Source organism: Zootoca vivipara, chromosome 2 (assembly GCF_965207765.1).
Source record: "Zootoca vivipara chromosome 2, rZooViv2.hap1.1, whole genome shotgun sequence".
Lineage (NCBI taxonomy): Eukaryota > Metazoa > Chordata > Lepidosauria > Squamata > Lacertidae > Zootoca > Zootoca vivipara.
In genome coordinates, this window is record NC_142584.1 from 104,541,382 (window position 1) to 104,559,244 (window position 17,863).

The following is a 17,863-nucleotide window of genomic DNA, read 5'->3' on the forward strand; positions in this document are numbered from 1 at the left end:
TTGAGCCATTCGGGGCAGTTGCCACACAGCCACAGCCATGCACACGACGGCCTTATTGTTGTCAAATTGACTGGTGCCAACTTGCCCTCTGTCTTCCAGGGTCACAGAAAGGGGCAAGCAAAACCATTCATGGGAAAAAAGAACATAGTCTTCCTAGATGCTAATGGTGCCTGAGTTTCTCTGTTCTTCTCCCCCCCCCCATAACCTACAGGCGGTGTCCCGCCAGCTGACTACACAAAGGTCATCATCACTTTCCGGTACCTCTCCCAGAAGCTCTTCATTTCTGTCTCGGTGCTCTCCAGCGTGGGTATCCTGTTGGCCATCATCTGCTTGGCCTTCAACATCTACAACGGGCACGTCAGGTGGGTAAACCTCAACCCACTTAGTCACCCACTCCCCTGCTGGTAGAGCTATGGAATAGCAGCTCAGGGAGTCATCTGCACCTGAGAAACTTGTGCAGCTGCTCCGTTCAGTTTTTAGTTGGATTTTGTAAAGTCTGGACCTGGGGAGGAAGGGCATTAACAGAAGCCGAGCAGGGAAAACATAGGAGGAGTATGTTATGATCGTGATGTGCAGATGCCTTATAAAAAGTGAGCCAATAACAAGCGAGGGTAGGTGCCCAGTGCGGATGCAGATCCATACATTTTCCGAGAAGACTTGGCATCTGTCTTGTCCCCCTATGCAAGACTCTGCGTTAGACACCATTTATCCGACACCACCATGGCTCTTGAGGATGCAAAGCCTGGACAGCGTACCTTTAGTCTGTTGCTCCCCATAATGTGGGCGCCCGGGTTTAGATCCTTTCCGATGCAAACCCCCGCTTTGGGTCTCTCACGCCTTCCGTTCCTTCACAGATACATCCAGAACTCGCAGCCGTACCTCAACAACATGACAGCTGTGGGTTGCGCACTGGCGCAAGCGTCTGTCTTCCCCCTCGGGCTGGATGGCCTCCACATCAGCAAGGGCCTCTTCCCCTTCGTTTGCCAGGTACATGTTGGACTCTCTAGAGCAGGGGTGGCCAACTCCAGAGACACTGCAATCTACTTTCAATTTTAAAATCTGGCAATGATCTACCCCTGCTTTTGGGGGGGTTCAGCTCAAAGTTGTTGAGCTTTTTTAGTGAGGGGGAAAGCACACTATTGGGGGAAGGAACAGAGGCAGCCACTAACCTTCCGATCGCTGACAACATAAAAGCCTCCATTTCAAAGCTCAGACTTCCCCTCAGACTTCCCTTCTGCAACAATAGAGGCCAGTGCAGGGAGGGGGCCAGGGCTGGAAGGGGACCGGCGATTGACCGCGATCGACCAAAGCCTCACAGGGATCGACCGGTAGATCACGATCGATGTGTTGGACATCCCTGCTCTAGAGGTCTGGGGCATCTGTTGGACATAGATAGACCTACCAGTTAGATCACGCGAGAAGCGAGAGCTCCCTGTGGAAATTGATGGACGAAATCCAAGATTTTGACGTAGCAACACTCAGGCACCAATGTGCCTCCCCACACTACCGAAAAAAGAGAGCAAAAGGTAGCAGTCAGTGGAGGATTTGATGCGCTTTCTAGCTAGGAATTTGTCGAAAAATTGATTCCTTTTTTAATGTAAACAAACGTTTATAAGCATATACATGCAACTCGATGGAGTGCGAGGTTTCTGCATGTACTAGATTTGAGCTGGGAGAGTGGCCTGAGAAGGCAGTGTAAGAGGATTAACCTTTGCTGCAACCTCCAGGGAACCGTTTTGGGTTGCGAAACCAAACTAGCCTCAACCCTGCCCCTGAACAACATTGCAAGGCTGCTGTAAGATACGCTCTTTCTCTTCTTTTGCCACACCCATTCAGTTAGAAGCATGGGAATATTATGTAGCGGAGCAGACAATCTTAATTGACAATTGGAGCTTAATGGGGAAAAGTAGCTGGCAGTCTTGACGCTTCCATTAGAGAATTGTAAGTGATGGCCTCCTACTTGGATGGCTTTGAAAAAGGATTAGGCAAATTCATGGAGGACAAAGCAATCACTGGCTACTAGCCACAATGGCTATGTTCTACCTCTGCTTTCATAGAATCATAGCTGGAAGTCTTCTTCTTTGGTGATCACTTGGAGCCAAGTAAGATTGTCTTCCATAAACACGGTTTTAACAATGAGTCCGCAAGTGTCTGTGGAGGCCAATTCTGGATCCACACGTCCTTCCACTGTGGGGACAATGGTTTCCGAGTGGGAGTTGATCACAGTGTGGATTTGCCAAGCATGTCTTCCTCTTAGCACGTTTCTCCCTTGCGTCCTGAGATTGAGTGTCTTCAAAGCCCATGACACCTTTGGTAAAGGCTGTTCTCCAATTGGAGCGCTCGCAGGCCAGTGTTTCCCAGTTGTCGGTGTTTATACTACATTTTTTAAGATTTGCCTTGAGACAGTCTTTGAACCTCTTTTGTTGACCACCAGCATTACACTTTCCATTTTTAAGTCCAGGATAGAGTAGTTGCTTTGGAAGACGATCATCAGGCATCCGCACAACATGACCAGTCCAACAAAGTTGATGTTGAAGAATCATTGCTTCAACACTGGTGATCTTTGCTTCTTCCAGTGCACTGGTATTTGTTCACCTGTCTTCCCAAATTCTGTGTAAAAAATTCCGGAAACACCGTTGGTGGAATCTTTCGAGGAGTTGGAAGTGTCCCCAAGGGTCACTGCAGTGCAGGAATCTCAACTAAAGCACCCATGACTGAGGGCCACCCAACCTTGGCTTGAAAACCTCCAAAACCTCTATCTAAGGCAGCATGCTTCCAAATACAACTCCCATCACCTACGGCACTTGGTCATGCTGGGAGCTGCTGGGAGTTGGAGTCCAATGCATGCTCCCCAGACCTGAGGTGGAGAAAGAAGCAGGAGGATGACAGAGGAAACATGGGAGGGGAATCAAAATGGCAGGGAACGAGACTGGAATAGATGGTGTGTAACAGCAGCACAACCCAGCCAGCTTTGCTAAATTCACATGGAACTTGGGGTGGGGGGTGGGATTGAGAATTTAAAATACGGCAGAGGTTTTCCTTCCCCAAAATGGTGCCCACAACTCCCGTCCACCTCTGGCAGCACAGCTGGGTGAGACTGCTGGCAGTTCTGGTCCAAAACCTCTGGGAGGCATCAGATCAGGGAAGGCTGGCAGAAGTGGTGAGATGGGAGATTTGGACTCTTCCAGCCATTTCCCTCCTAACAGGTGATGCTGCTGGTATCATTATATTATACAGAGACAATAAGCTGGGGTAAAACAGGGGTTTTCTTGGGGGGAGACACAGAGAGAGAGCCCCCCACCCACCGAAGCTGCATTTTAAAGCCCTCTCCCCTCTAGACTGGCACTCTAGACTTGTCTCTGTGCTGCATCTTTGTGGGAAGGTCTGGCAGTTCTTGGGGATGCTGGGCAAAATGTGGCAAGTGCTCTTAACCATGCTCTTGTGTTGCTGTTGTGGGATGTGCAATCCACAGGCTCGTCTTTGGCTCCTGGGCTTGGGCTTCAGCTTGGGCTACGGCAGCATGTTCACCAAGATCTGGTGGGTGCATACTGTTTTCACCAAGAAGGAAGAGAAGAAAGAACGGCGGAAGGTGAGGCGCTTTGACCTGCTTTACCATGCTGTCGGAGACAAACTGCCTAGCAAGGATGAGGGAGCCTGTGCGGCCCCCTCAAGCGTGGCTGGACTACAACTCCCATCATCCATGACCCTTGGTCATGTCGGCTGAGGGCTGATGGGAGTTGGAGCCCAACTCAGGTTCCCCATTCTAGTCATGTAGCTTTCAGAGGTGTAGCCATGTTAAGTCTGTGCTATGGCAAAACCCAGCAAACAGTCTTTTTTTAAGCACATAAAAGGTTCACAATTTGTTTGTGGCATAAGCTTCTGTGGATTGGGGGGGGGTGTTGTTTTTGTTTTAACTTTCAATGCTTTTATCCTGCATTTTTATTTTGTGAACCACCCTGAGATCTCTGGATAAAGGGTGGTATATAAATTTAATTGATGATGATGATGATGAAGTGGGCTCTAGTCCGTGGATGTTTCTGCTGTAATAAGATTTGCTGGCCGCAAGACGCTTTGAGGTTTTCGGTTGCAGGTAGCACTGCTGTGCAGTAGTGAGAGAGCTCGGCTGTTTGGCACTGAGAAGGCCTCTCTTTGAAACGCCATTATTTATAAAAAACAGTTGTGACTGGCTTGATGGTGTGTGAAGATACCGTGGGGGCATTGGGCTCAGGGGCGTCAGAAGCTGCTCCGGCACCCTGATCCGCAGCGCACATGCACGGCGTCGCACATAGCACACATGCACAGCGTCACTACATACACTAGCACCGTGACCCTCTGCTGGAGCAGCGCCACCGGCAAACCACGAACAAGCCGCGGAGCAAGGTTTTTTACCGGGCAGCTTGGGAGGTGCCATTGCCCTGCCGCTCGGTAAAAAGCCTCGCTGCACAGCTTGCTCGCTCACCTGCTCGGCGCGCGCAGAGGCGAGGGGCGGGCATGGGAGGGGCGCGCCGAGTGTCACCCCCCCTCCAGGGTCGCACCCAGGGGGGCCCACCCCTATTGCCCCCCTTGCTACACCCCTGATTGGGCTAGAACTATGCATGCACAATACATGTCAATCGCACAGCTTCCTCCAAAGAATCCTGGGAACTGTTGTTTCTTAAGGCTGCCGGGGGTCGCAGCTATGTGAGAGGCAAACTACAGTTCCCAGAGTTTTGGCAGTTTTGGGTGGGGGCTTTGGGGGTGATCACAAGACCCATTTCAGAGGAAACCTATCTGAAATCAACACCACCGCTCCCTTGTTTGGTCTCAGAATTGCTAGTGCAGATTATAGTTGCCTACTTCATATCTGGCAGGTGTGTCTCTAGGTTAAAAGCTCTTGGGTGGAGCGGTTCATACAATATAGCGAATCTCAGGTGTGCCATAGAGGGCAACCTCTGTGCTTGGATGTTTTTCGCGTGTTCTGGAACGCCCCTTTCAGCAGACTCCCCGTCCTTTGAGCACTCATCCTGATTAGTTTGCTGGGAGATTAGGTGACATTGGCCGTCGACTGAGCATTCATTCTGAATCGTGTTCAGGGAGGGCAGATGGCATTGCATCAAAGCAAGCATTATCCCACATTTCCCACTCATTTTCCCACCGCTTTCCTTCTCAAAAAAAACCCCCTGCCCAACCCTGAATGGCGACTTAAATTGACAAAAAATGCGCAGCTTGCAGATTTAACATAGAGAATAAGAGAATGAGAAGAACATACGATTCGAGAAGATTGGAAAACGTTTATTGAATATACTACGGGGGGGAAACTGTGTACACTTGGAAACGTCGGCAGCATTAAGATAAATTCAACAGTGTAAATAAGTTTTGATGGATGTAATAATGGAATACTGAACGGTTTAGTTTTTGTAAAATATGCAGGGATTTATGATATGTAAAATGAGCCGTGGAAAGAGAAGGAGGGAAGTCCTTGATATTTTAAGGATGTTTAAATGAGTATTTTAATTTGTAAAACAGAACATTTAATTAAAAATTATGTACCAAAAAAACGCCCAACCCTTTGGGGAAGTGGGTTTGTTGCACAAGGTCTCCCAGGCAGCTATAACTGCACAACCTGAGCCAGCCACAGTGGGACTGAATCCCACCCCCCAAATAACAACAGTCTGGAAGTGCCCTCAGGCCTCTTGTTTCCTCATTCTGCCTTTCCTCTTTTCTTCCAGACTCTGGAGCCCTGGAAACTCTATGCCACGGTTGGGCTGCTTGTCGGGCTCGACTTCGTCATCTTGGCCATCTGGCAAATTGTCAACCCACTGAAACGCACAACAGAGGTAATGCCCTTGCATTTGGCACTGATTCTGGGAGGCTTAAAAGACCTTGCAGGGCGATTGAACCCAAGTCGCATCCACAAATACACAAGGTGCTCCATGCCCAGTGCTTCAGAAAACATCTGAAGGCAGCGCTGTTTAGGGAAGTTTTTAATGTGTGAGATTTTAGTGTATTTTAATCTTTGTTGAAAGCCACCCAGAGTGGCTGGGGGAACCCAGCTGGATGGGCGTGGTACAAATAATAAATTATTATTATTATTATTATTATTATTATTATTATTATTATTATTATTATTATTGGTGACAGAACCAAACTAGGAAATCAGTTTTCCGCACAAGGCCTTAATTACTACTATTTATTTGATTTGTATACCCCGTTTTATTAAAAGATTCCAGAGCATTAAGAATGCATTTTGCGGAGCACAACAATAAAAACATAATAAAAGGCATAATAACAGACAGCGTAGTAATAAAATAACCATAACAGTCCACCCCACCCCACAGCTTTAACAGGCCATAGATTATTTAATGCCCAAGAGGAATGTTTTCGCCTGGTGCCTAAAGATATGTAATGATAGCACCAGGCAAGCCTCTCTGGGGAGAGCATTCCACAGATGGGGAGCCACCACCAAAAAGGCTGGTTCTTGTGTTGCCGCCCTCCAAACCTCTCGGGGAAGGGGGACATAGAGAAGGGCCTGAGATGACAAGTGCAGGGTGTAGGTCGGTTTGTATGGGGAATCACTGCTAGATGCCCAGGTGACCTCAGTGGCTGCCTTTGGCCTGTTTCAGCTGGAAAGACGACCGCAGCCATTTCTGGAAGAGGGCAGCCTGACCCCTGTCGTCCATGCTAAAATCATAGAATCATAGAGTTGGAAAAGACAACAAGGGCCATCCAGTCCAACCCCCTGCCAAGCAGGAAACACCATCAAAGCATTCCTGACATATGGCTGTCAAGCCTCTGCTTAAAGACCTCCAAAGAAGGAGACTCCACCACACTCCTTGGCAGCAAATTCCACTGTCAAACAGCTCTTACTGTCAGGAAGTTCTTCCTAATGTTTAGGTGGAATCTTCTTTCTTGTAGTTTGAATCCATTGCTCCGTGTCCGCTTATCTGGAGCAGCAGAAAACAACCTTTCTCCCTCCTCTATATGACATCCCTTTATATATTTGAACATGGCTATCATATCACGCCTTAATCTTCTCTTCTCCATGCTAAACATGCCCAGCTCCCTAAGCCGTTCCTCATAAGGCATCGTTTCCAGGCCTTTGACCATTTTGGTTGCCCTCCTCTGGACACGTTCCAGCTTGTCAGTATCAGTGAGGTCTGACCAGAGCAGAATACAGTGGTACTATTACTTCCCTTGATCTAGATCTGGCATCCCCAAACTGCGGCCCTCCAGATGTTTTGGCCTACAACTCCCATGTTCCCTAGCTAAGAGGACCAGTGGTCAGGGATGATGGGAATTGTAGTCCAAAACATCTGGAGGGCCGAAATTTGGGGATGCCTGATCTAGATGCTATACTCCTATTGATGCAGCCCAGAATTGCATTGGCTTTTTTAGCTGCTGCATCACACTGTTGACTCATGTCAAGTTTGTGGTCTACCAAGACTCCTAGATCCTTTTCACATGTACTGCTCTCAAGCCAGGTGTCACCCATCCTGTATTTGCGCCTTTCATTTTTTTTGCCCAAGTGTAGTACTTTACATTTCTCCCTGTTAAAATTCATCTTGTTTGCTTTGGCCCAGTTCTCTAATCTGTTAAAGTCATTTTGAATTGTGATCCTGTCCTCTGGGGTATTAGCTACCCCTCCCAATTTGGTGTCATCTGCAAACTTGATCAGGATGCCCTCAAGCCCATCATCCAAGTCGTTTATAAAGATGTCGAATAAGACTGGGCCCAAGGCAGAACCCTGTGGCACCCCACTAGTCACTACTCTCCAGGATTAGGAGGAGCCATTGATGAGCACCCTTTGGATTTGGTCAGTCAGCCAGTTACAAATCCACTGAATGGTAGTGTCACAGTGGCCGGAGTGGGCTACTTCAGAGTAACAACGCTACGCAGCTCTGCATTTTATTCTTTTATTGGTGCTGCGTATTTACAGTGCTGAAGTCATTGCTATTTACACGGAGTGATGTGGTCAGTCGGTTCCAGAACCTCCGAATGGCTTTTGGCGCGTCTTTCTCCAACACAAAAGCTTTGGCAGACCCATCCTCTTTCCCCTCCTCTTTCTGCGTAATTCCGGAGTTGGGGGGATGGGTCTCCCCCCCTTATTCGCCCCTTCCTGTCCCACCTGGGACCCTGGCTCCTCTACCTTGCCTGAGCCTCGGACACGACTTCCTGCTTCCCCATTGGAATCGGAACTCTCTCTGCTTTCCCCTGTGCTCGGGGATGGGCTTGAACTCAGGAGGGGAGGGACTTCGCGATATCCCCTGTCCCTCACATCCACCCCCCTCCCAAGCTCTCCTTCACCCCTCCCCAGGTCCCCCCCAGGTGTCGGTGACGACTGGAAGCCTAAGAACTCAGTGCTTTCCGAGCCCGTTGGTGTGAACACCTCCCCCCAGTCCTGCGAGCCCCCCCCTTCCGCCTGGGAGGACGGGAATCCCAAAAAGTCCGTGGCGTCAGAGCTGGTAGGGGTAAAAATGTTCTGCCAATCTGCTCCTTCCTCTGACTGGGTGGATCTCGGTGACACCCATACCTCATCGTCTGGTTCCTCAAACTCCGCTTCCCAGCGCCATGGTGAACTGCTCTCCCGTGCTTCCTCCCCCTCCCCCTCCCCCTCCCTTTCCATGTGCCAGGGCTTGGGTCTATGGGGAAAGAGGGCGTGAAATTCTTCTACCAGGAATTCCTCCTGTATCTGAGTGGCTGGGACCCATTCATTCTGGGACGGTGGAGCATCCTCCCATGCCATGAGGTACTCCAGGCCCCCCACCCCCCTCCTTGAGTCCAGGATGGCCGTGGCCTCATTGAGTTGCTCCCTGCCTTCTCTCTCCCCCCCTCCCTCAGGGGTTTGTTCGCTGCCTCGGAGCCTGCTGCTTTCCCTGTACGGCGACAGCAGCGATCTATGAAACACTGGGTGCACCCTCATGTCCTCTGGCAGTGCCAGCCTGTATGCCACCGGGTTGACCTGCTGCGTGACCGTGAAAGGGCCCAACCTTCTGGGTGCCAGCTTCTTGCACCTCCCTCTGGTGGGAAGGCCCTCCGAGGACAACCAAACTTTGTCCCCCACCCTAATGACCTCCCCCGGTCGCCTGTGGCGATCTGCCCCCTTCTTGTACGCTTCCTTGGCTCTCTCCAAGTGTTCTCTAAGCTGCTGGTGCACCGTCTCCAGTTCCTCTGCCCAATCCTCAGCCTGTGGGCCCTCCTCTTCCTCCTCCCCCTCCCTCTCTGGGAAAGATCTGAGGTCGCGCCCGTAATTGGCCTTAAAGGGCGACACCCCTGTGGAGACGTGCACCGCATTGTTGTAGGCAAATTCTGCCAGTGGCAGGCGATCCACCCAGTCCGTTTGCCGCTGGCTGACGTAGCATCTCAGGTACTGCTGCAGAATGGCGTTGACCCTCTCCGCCTGTCCATTGGTCTGCGGGTGTCTAGCCGTCGACAAGCTGACCTCCACCTGCAGGAGGTTCATGAGCCGCCGCCAGAACCTGGAAACAAATTGGCGGCCACGATCCGAAATAACCCTTAAAGGTAATCCATGCAGTCTGAATACGTGATCCACAAACAGTTTGGCTGTCTCCTCTGCAGAGACCGCCCTGGCACACGGTATAAAGTGGCACATTTTGGACATGAGGTCCACCACCACCAACACTGCGGTCTTGCCCCTGGAAGAAGGCAGATCTGTGATGAAGTCCATGGACACCACTTCCCACGGCCTGTGTGGCGTGGCTAAGGGCTCCAGCAATCCCGGTGGCGCTGCTCTGACCACCTTTGCCCGCTGGCAGGTGTCACAGCCCCGTACATAGTCTCTAACATCTTCCCGCACCCCTGGCCACCAGAAGTGTCTCATGACTAGGTGAGCGGTTTTGTCCCTCCCAAAATGACCCGCCGTTGGGTTGTCGTGCATCTGCTTGAGGACCGTACGTCTAAGCTGGGTGGTGGGCAGGTACAGTGCACCCTTGTAGAAAAGCAGCCCCCTGCGTTCTGCAAAGTCTTTTGCCTGCTCCCCCCCCTCTCAGTTCTCTGAAGATGCGGTTGGCAAATTCATCCTCTGCCGTCAGTGCTGTGAGTTCCGCCTCGCTCACCACTGCTGCTCCGCAGGACCATGCTGACGGGGGGAAAATGTGTCTGGGTGCCGGTGGCGCCTCCTCCTCCATGTACTCTGGCTTGCGGGAGAGGGCATCCGCCCTGACATTCTCCTCTCCCGGGATGTAGTGTATGGAGAAGTTGAAGTTCGAGAAGAACTCTGCCCACCGTATCTGCCGCTGGTTGAGCACCCTGGCAGTTCTCCAGAACTCCAGGTTCTTGTGGTCTGTGCACACCTGGATGGGGTGCTTGGCGCCCACCAGGAAGTGTCTCCAGTGCTGGAACGCGGCGTGGATCGCAAGAAGTTCCCGATCAAACACCGTGTAGTTTCGCTCTGGCTGGGTCAACTTCCTGGAGAAGAAGGCACAGGGTCTCCACTCTCTGTTGGCGTCCAGTTGCAACAAAATGGCGCCCACAGCTTTATCAGAAGCATCTGTCTCCACGCGTAGGGGCGCGTCCTGAACCACGTGGAACAGGTTCTGGTCTGAGGCGAACACCCTCTTGAGGCTTTCGAACGCTGCTTGCGCCTCTGGTGTCCACCTGAACTTCTGCTTGCCTCTCAGGCAGTCAGTGATGGGAGCCGTAACGCGAGAGAAGTTCTTGATGAACTTCCTGTAGAAGTTGGCGAAGCCTAGTAGGCGTTGGGCATCTTTGCGCGTCCTGGGGCTGTGCCAGTCCAGGATGGCCTGCACCTTGTCCTTGTCCATCGCCAGCCCCTTGTCTGACAGCTTGTAGCCCAGGAAGTCCACCTCCTTGGTGTGAAACTTGCACTTTTCCAGCTTCACATACAGGTGGTTCTCCTTCAGGCGCTGCAACACCTCCCTGACATCTTTCACATGCTGCACTGGGTCGTCGGAATAGATAAGGATGTCATCCAGGAAGACCAAGCATTTCCTGAAGAGGAGGGACCCCAGGACGTGGTGCATGAAGGCCTGGAAGCATGCTGAGCCCCCTTGCAACCCGAAGGGCATCACCAGATATTCAAAAGAGCCCAGAGGCGTGAACATCGTGGTTTTCCATTCATCGCCCTCCCGGATCCTGATCAAGTTGTACGCCCCTCTTAGGTCTAGCTTGGTGAAAATCTTGCCCCTGCGTGCCGCTGTCAACAGATCGTCCACTCTGGGCATGGGGAAAGCCACTGGCTCTGTCACTGAATTCAGCCGTCTAAAATCCACCACAAGACGGCGCTGTTGCGTGTCTTTCTTGTCCACCCAGAAGACTGGGCTGCCCCCTGCCGCCTTGCTTTCTCTGATGAACCCCCGCTTGAGGTTCTTGTCGATGAAAGCGCGCAGATCCTCCAGTTCCTGGTCTGACATGGCGTACAGCTTGGCTGGGGGTACAGTTGCCCCTGGCACCAGGTTGATCTGGCAGTCAAAAGGCCTGTGTGGGGGTAGGTGGTCGGACTCCGCTTCGCTGAAGACCTCCTGCAGGTCCCAGTACGGCTTGGGTATCGCCTCACCCCCTTTGACGTGCATGGTGGCCACCGTGGCTATCGGAGGCCCCTCCCCTGGTTGGTGCTGCATGCAATGTTCCAGACAAAAGTCCGACCCAAACGTGATGCATCTCTGGTGCCAACTGATGGAGGGGTCGTGGCGCGCCAGCCAGCTCATGCCCAAGACGATGGGGGGGTCTGAGATGGTGGTGACGTTGAATGCCAGTGTCTCTGAGTGCCTTCCCACCGTCATTTTCATGGGGGGGGGTTGATGAGTGATGGCCCCTCCCAGCAGCTCTCTGCCGTCAATGGTCGCCACGTGCAGAGGAAAATCCAGCTGCAGAAGCTGGATCTGGTGCTCTTCTGCAAAGTTTCTCGAGAAGAAGTTCGCTGACGCCCCACTGTCAATTAGGGCGAGGACCGTCAGGGGATAGCCATTTGGGAGCGTGAGCGTCACTTCTAGAACCACTCCTGCTCTGGGAGGGGTGGGCTGGCTCTGCTCCTCTCTGTGCGGGTGGGTGGGCAGGGGCTGTTGTCTGCTGACTGTGCCTGGCTGCTGCCCCTTGTCTCCTGCAGCCAGGCTTTCCCGTTTCCCTGCTGTGGTGCTGCGTCAGTGGGGGAGGGCACAACCGTTCCCGCCTTTCCTTGCCACTCCCTGCGATGTGGGCAGTCTCTGACGAGATGCTGGGGGGAGTTGCAGAGAAAGCAATTCCCACCCCTTCCCTCCTTGCGTCTTGGCGCCGCTGGGGTTTGAAAAGCCCGCGCGTGCGCGCTATCAATCTGCATGGGTTCCTGGTCCTGGCTGGCCCCAGGCGTGGCTTGAAAGGGTTGTTGGGGGAGTGGCTTCTCCTGCGACCGTGGGAACCAAGCCCGCTTTGCGCGCGTTGCTTGCTTGTCACTCCACCGGGATTCCTGTCTCACCCCCACCGCCAGAGCCGCTTTGCTCAGCTGATCCATATTACTGGGCTTTGGACCTCTCGAGAGCTCATCCTTCACCTCCTCATGCAACCCCAAGTAGAACGCCGCTTGCATTGGGGGTGACTCCAGTTCCCACCCCAATCTGTGCACCAGCATGGTGAATTTCGCCCAATACGCGCGAACTGTCATATTTCCTTGGCGTAAATTATGAAGTTCCTCCTTAGTCTGGTCCATATGACTATCAGACGAATACATCGTTTTCAAACCTTCTAGAAATAGTTTGACATTCTTCATGCAAGGATTCTTTGTTGCGATTAACGGTCTTAGCCACTTCCTGGCTGCCCCGGTAAGGTGCTCCACAATAAACGCTACCCTGTGCTCATCATCAGGGAACTCATCGTGGTGCAGCTCAAGAGCATACACAATCTCAGTCTCAAAGCCCTGATATTCCCTCGGGTCTCCGTTGAACTTGCTTACTAGGGTCTCGGCTCTCCTTCCTGGCAGCACTTGGACTTGGGGTGCCCCTCCCGCCTTGTTTTTCTCTGCATCCAGCTTGTTTTGGAGGTCTACCGCCACCGCCCTTAATTCCTGCTCTCTTTCCTGTAGCGCTCTCACCTGTTCCGCAAGTTGTAGCCGGTCGTCCTGGACCTTCTTAGTCTCTTCTTTAGCTGCCTTCAATTCCCCCTGCGCCTGCAGCGACAGCTGCTGCAGTTCTTGCTGGGCTTGCTCCGCGATCTGCCGCCATCTCTCCGCCTCTGACACGCTCATCCCGGCAACTCCAAAGTAGCCCAAAAAAGGATTTGGAGGTTGCTGTCACAGTGGCCGGAGTGGGCTACTTCAGAGTAACAACGCTACGCAGCTCTGCATTTTATTCTTTTATTGGTGCTGCGTATTTACAGTGCTGAAGTCATTGCTATTTACACGGAGTGATGTGGTCAGTCGGTTCCAGAACCTCCGAATGGCTTTTGGCGCGTCTTTCTCCAACACAAAAGCTTTGGCAGACCCATCCTCTTTCCCCTCCTCTTTCTGCGTAATTCCGGAGTTGGGGGGATGGGTCTCCCCCCCTTATTCGCCCCTTCCTGTCCCACCTGGGACCCTGGCTCCTCTACCTTGCCTGAGCCTCGGACACGACTTCCTGCTTCCCCATTGGAATCGGAACTCTCTCTGCTTTCCCCTGTGCTCGGGGATGGGCTTGAACTCAGGAGGGGAGGGACTTCGCGATATCCCCTGTCCCTCACATCCAGCATTGTCTAGCCCACATTTTACCAGCTTCTTTACAAGAATATAATGGGGCACCTTGTCAAAGGCCTTGCTGAAATCAATATATGCTGCATCCACAACGTTCCCTTCATCTACCAGGCTTGTGACTCTGTCAAAAAATGAGATCAGATTAGACTGACATGACCTATTTTTCAGAAACCCATGCTGACTCTTAGTGATCACAGCGTTCCTTTCTAGGTGCTCACAGACTGTTTGCTTAATGATCTGCTCTAGAATCTTTCCTAGTATTGATGTCAGGCTGACTGGGCGGTAATTGTTTGGGTCCTCCCTTTCCCCCTTTTTGAATATAGAGATAACATTTGCCCTCCTCCAGTCTGCTGGGACTTCACCTGTTCTCCAGGAATTCTCAAAGATGGTGGTTCTGAAATCACCTCTGCCAGTTCTTTTAATACTCTTGGGTGTAGTTCATCTGGCCCTGGAGACTTGAATACATCTAAACTAGCCAAGTATTTTTGTACTACCTCCTTACTTGTTCTGGGCTGTGTTTCCCCTGCCGAATCATCTGCTCCATATTCTTCAGGTTGGGCATTGTTTTCTTTTTTGGAGAAGACTGAGGCAAAGAAGGCATTGAGGAGTTCTGCCCTTTCTCTGTCCCCTGTTCGCATTTCACCATCTTCTCCTCTAAGTGACCCCACTGTTTCCTGATGTCACCTGCGGACAGCAATTTTAAGATGTTTGTCAAAGGATCAGTTCGATCTGCTTTTTAAGAATTTACAGCAGTTGCTTCATGTTCTGCGTACTTTGTTGCTGGCACACAAACACACCCTGCTTGCTGATATTCTTGTAACCATTGGTTTCTGACATGCGACAACCTCCTTGTGGAATTCCCATGTGGAACTCCTGTGCATGTGAAAATTCTAGAACCGGTTAAAGTGACTCTCGGGTCCTTCACCCGCCATCACCACCTTTCTTTATAGGCAGACATTCTGCAAACCTGGGATACTTTCAGTCAGTTAATACCTTCTGAAAGCCTTAAAGGGGAACCTCTTCCAGCCTTACCTTATCCTGCAAGGTGGCAGTTAGGGGACCTTCCTTATATTTGTGTTTTTATATTATATTTTGTGTTGTGAACCGCCCTGAGATCTACAGGTGCAGGGTGTACAAATGTATTACAGTCATACCTCGGAAGTCAAACAGAATCCATTCAGGAAGTCCGTTCGACTTCCAAAACATGCAGAAACCAAGGCGTGGCTTCTGATTGGCTGCAGGAAGCTCCTGCAGCCAATCGGAAGCCGCTTTGGACTTTCGGGTTCCGAAGAACGTTCACAAACCGGAACACTCACTTCCGGGTTTGCGGCGTTTGGGAGCCAAAACATTCGGCTCACAAGGTGTTTGACTTCCGAGGTATGTTGTTGTTTAGTCGTTTAGTCGTGTCCAACTCTTCGTGACCCCATGGACCATAGCACTTCAGGCACTCCTGTCTTCCACTGCCTCCCGCAGTTTGGTCAAACTCATGTTCGTAGCTTCGAGAACACTGTCCAACCATCTCATCCTCTGTCGTCCCCTTCTCCTTGTGCCCTCCATCTTTCCCAACATCAGAGTCTTTTCCAGAGAGGGAGTCTTTTTCCAGGGAGTCTTCTCTTCTCATGAGGTGGCCAAAGTATTGGAGCCTCAGCTTCACGATCTGTCCTTCCAGTGGTATGACTGTATATCAAATTGATCAAAACCCAGGCTGGCATCTTAGAACTGAAATGGACACAGGAGGTCCATGATATGTTCTCCCTATGGTCCCCAATACACACTTTAATACAGCTGGGGAGGTGCACTGCAATTGCAATCGGAGCACCGATGCTGGGAGAAGGGGTGTTTCCCTGATCTAAAATGCCCCCCACCCCTGGAAGCAGCATTTGGAGCAGCAGTGGAGAAAGGGCAGACATAACCCCCACCCCACCCCCCAAAATTGTGGGCCTAACGACTGTTTTACAAGATGACTTAGCTCAGGGGAGCAGCACAGCAGAATGGTCCATTCTCCACAACCACTGCAGAAGCATCCCACCCAGTTAGGAGTGAGGAAGTCAGGCGGTCCAATCACAGATCTGGGGAAGGGCCATGGCTCAGCAGGTAGAGCATCTGCTTTACACGCAGAAGGTCCCAGGTTCAATCCCCGCCATCTCCAGATAAGATGGAGGGTGTCCCCTGTTTGAAATCCTGGAGAGCCACTTCCAGCCACCAGCGGTGTCTGTTGTCCTTTTGGACTGATAGGGCAGAAGGCAGGGAGACTGACAATAGGTGGCGCCAGAGCCGAGGGGCAGAACCCACCTGATGACTGGTAATGAGACGGCAGGCTAGTGGGGCCAGTTGAGAGCAGACGGAGGTGTGCCATTTCCCTTCATGGACCAGCCTGCACTGCAGCCCACCCAGCCGAGAGCTAGGTGGACCAATGGTCTGATTCACTTATAAGGCAGGTTCCTATCTTCCACCGCATGGTAGTTGCAACACTGGTAGTGTTCTTAAAGTTCAGGCATCTCTATCTGACCAAGTGTTACAAGCAGTTATTAGCAGCGGTTATGGCCAACGTGATGCAAGAGGGACAACTTGGAACAAAAGAAAGTCACTAATAATTAATCTGTCAAAGGCCGAGGCTTGCGAACTTCCTGATTCCAGAAGGTTTAGAAGTTTTACAGGGTTTCATGTTTACAGGTATGAAGATATGTGCTTACAGGTACCTGTGGTAAGACCAGCAAAGGTCTTACCACTTACCAGCTGCACTTCCCAGGACAGGACATTCCCTATGGCAGCCCCTAAGTCGTGCCATTCACTATACATCTTCAGGCAAATTCTGAAGGCACACCTAACTTTGCCCAGCTCTTTGGCACCTGAGATGCCAAAGGTTGTCCATGCCCGGCTTGAATTGTGGTCCCCGGGCTGAGTAAAATTGTGTGTCTGCTGCTGTTCTTCTCATTTGTACTAGAAGACACGTCATCTCCTCAAACTCAAGCAACAGCTACACAACGTTTCTCAGCCCTCTAGATCAGGCATCCCCAAACTTCGGCCCTCCAGATGTTTTGGGCTACAATTCCCATCTTCCCTGACCACTGGTTCTGTTAGCTAGGGATCATGGGAGTTGTAGGCCAAAACATCTGGAGGGCCGCAGTTTGGGGGATGCCTGCTCTAGATAGTCGTAGGACTGAGAATGTCTGAAATCCTGGAGAGCCGCTGCCAGTCCGTGCAGACAGCATTGAGCTAGATGGACCAATGTGCTGACTCGCCATTAGTCCAGCATTATCTACATAGACAGGCAGCAGTTCTGCAGGGCTTCCCAGCTTGGAGATGCTGGGGATTGAACTGGGGAACCTTCTTCATGAGAAGTGGGTGCTCTGCCACTGAGCCATGACCCTTCCTGAGGGGGGGGAGCCTCCACGGCTGTTCTTCTCATTTGTTCTATAAGACATGCCCCCTAAAATCCTCAAGCAACAGCTACACAACTTACCTCAGCCTATCAGCCCTCTGCTGAGGACCATGAGTCAAGCAAGGCCCACGGGATTCAGAAGTTGAGATTTGAGGGCAACCAACGGCCAAGATGAGGAAGTGGCTGTGGGGGCTTGGAATGTGACATCTCAGGGTTTATGGAAAGCCTCTTTGCATTCTAACCCTTCTGGAATCAGGAAGTTTGAAAACCTCTGCCCTTTGACAGATAAGTGATTGATTATTGGCCAGATTCTTTTGTTCAAGGAGTCTCTCTTGCATCACGTTGGCATGTGGTCAGATAGAGATGCCTGAACATTAATAATATCTCCTGTGTTGCAACTCCCATGAGGCAAGAGATAGGAACCTGCCTTTTAGCGAGTCAGCCTATAGGTCCGTCTAGCTCAGATGGCTGCAGTAGAGGCTGGTCCTTTGGGGGAACTGGCCCCCTGTCCCTCTTCAACCTCAGTCTGCATTCAGTGGGGTCCCACCAGCCTGCCATCTTGCATCCAGTCAGGGGATGGGCTTTGGTACCACCTACTGTTGGTCTCCCTGTCTTCTGCCCTACCAGCCTCAATGGGCATCAGTCACTGCTGGTGGGCTGGATTTCAACCAGGGGACATTCCCAACCCTACCTGAAGATGCTGGCGATTGATCCTGGGACCTTCTGCATGCGAAGCAGGTGCTCAACCCCTGAGCTACGGCTCTTCTGCAATGACCGGCCAGACTCAAAGCAGCCAGTTGCCCTTGAGTGTGGCTCTGCCCCCCATCATT

General features: G+C 51.5%; 1 protein-coding gene across 1 annotated transcript in view; it reads left to right on the forward strand.

Annotated features, from left to right (window-relative positions):
• Nucleotides 1-17,863, forward strand: part of GABBR1 (gamma-aminobutyric acid type B receptor subunit 1) — a 68,578-nt gene that overhangs the window by 41,113 nt on the left and 9,602 nt on the right. The window contains exons 13-16 of the mRNA XM_088663325.1: nt 212-362; nt 855-987; nt 3,473-3,589; nt 5,709-5,816. Coding sequence (XP_088519451.1) covers nt 212-362; nt 855-987; nt 3,473-3,589; nt 5,709-5,816 — 509 coding nt within the window. The remainder of the gene's footprint in view (nt 1-211; nt 363-854; nt 988-3,472; nt 3,590-5,708; nt 5,817-17,863) is intronic.